A 1,146-nucleotide genomic window follows, 5' to 3' on the forward strand; every position below is an offset into this window, starting at 1 on the left:
GTCACTCTCCCCCTAATGGGCATGACGAAACATGAACACCATCGCCTTTATATATCGCAGTTATTTTGATAGTGAAAACTCACAATAACAAGTAGTTTTAAATCGTTCCAGGTGACAGACAAGGATGTGATGTCAGCGGCGATGTACCCGCAAGTGGCGAACGATTTCTTCCGCATCAGAGATAAATATGGACCCGTGAAGCATCTGGACACCAAGACGTTCCTTGTTGGACCTACTGTAAGAATATATCTATATTATAAAGAGGAGAGATTTGTTTTTTTGTATATTGAAATAACTCAAAATATACTGGACAGAATTCAAAAATTCTTTCACTAATAAAAACCGAGGTGATTTAAAAATTTTTTTTAATTCCACTCGGGTGAAGTCGCAAACAACAACTGGTTAAGTAATAAATAGCTAAACTCTAACAGGGGTTGTTATGCCAAGGTGAAACTAAGGTCAAAACTGTGCAAGAAAACACTTTTATTAGAAAGACTAATAATTTTTTATATCCTTATAGCCAAATACTGAAACGAAAGGGTCGTTTAAACGGTCGGTCAAACTTTGTAAGGAATTTGCATCGCCTTATTATTAAAAAAAAATTTACATATCTTTTATGTTTCAATATTCAGACGAGACTAATGTTTATATCTGTCTACCCCCAAATATATAGGTGGGTGATACAATCGAGGTGAAGATCGAGCGCGGCAAGACGCTGGACATCAAGACGTTGGCGGTGTCGGAGGAGATGACGTCAGCGGGCGAGCGCGAGGTCTTCTTCGAGCTGAACGGCCAGCTGCGCTCCGTCTTCATACGAGATGACAACGCCAGCAAGGTATACTCGACAAAAACATAACACAATGTCCATGGTTAACTTATCTAATGGCCGGTTTCCGAACAATAACCATTCAACTTGACGAACAAGCCTCTAGGATTCGTGCTGTCTGGAGGCTTAGGACAAGTAAGGTCGATCCCAAATAACTGGGAAAGGACGAAGATAAAAGAAGTGTTTTTTTTTTATATCATAAGGTGGCAAACGAGCAAGCGGCCGCCTGAATCTGCTAAAAAGGCGAAGCGACCACTGCCCAAACATCCGCAATTGCAGATGCATTGCCTACCCTTAATCGACGTAGGAGATGCACGTAA

The 1,146-nt window shown here is 40.8% G+C and overlaps 1 protein-coding gene across 1 annotated transcript; it reads left to right on the top strand.

Moving 5' to 3' along the window:
- The first annotated feature begins 84 nt into the window (after positions 1 to 84).
- LOC106106015 (pyruvate carboxylase, mitochondrial-like) lies at positions 85 to 871 on the top strand. The gene is made up of 2 exons (XM_013286539.1): positions 85 to 237; positions 674 to 871. Exons 1-2 carry the CDS (start codon positions 130 to 132, stop codon positions 854 to 856), a joined length of 291 nt encoding a protein of 96 aa, XP_013141993.1. The 5' UTR covers positions 85 to 129; the 3' UTR covers positions 857 to 871.
- Positions 872 to 1,146: the final 275 nt, after the last annotated feature.

Source organism: Papilio polytes, unplaced genomic scaffold (assembly GCF_000836215.1).
Source record: "Papilio polytes unplaced genomic scaffold, Ppol_1.0 DF822564.1, whole genome shotgun sequence".
NCBI classification, from domain to species: domain Eukaryota; kingdom Metazoa; phylum Arthropoda; class Insecta; order Lepidoptera; family Papilionidae; genus Papilio; species Papilio polytes.

Bases quoted from the DNA above. Each gene is read 5' to 3' on its own strand.
- LOC106106015 (XM_013286539.1), top strand. From the start codon at position 130: ATGTCAGCGGCGATGTACCCGCAAGTGGCGAACGATTTCTTCCGCATC. The intron at 238-673 runs GTAAGAATATAT...CCAAATATATAG, and splicing joins CGTTCCTTGTTGGACCTACT to GTGGGTGATACAATCGAGGT.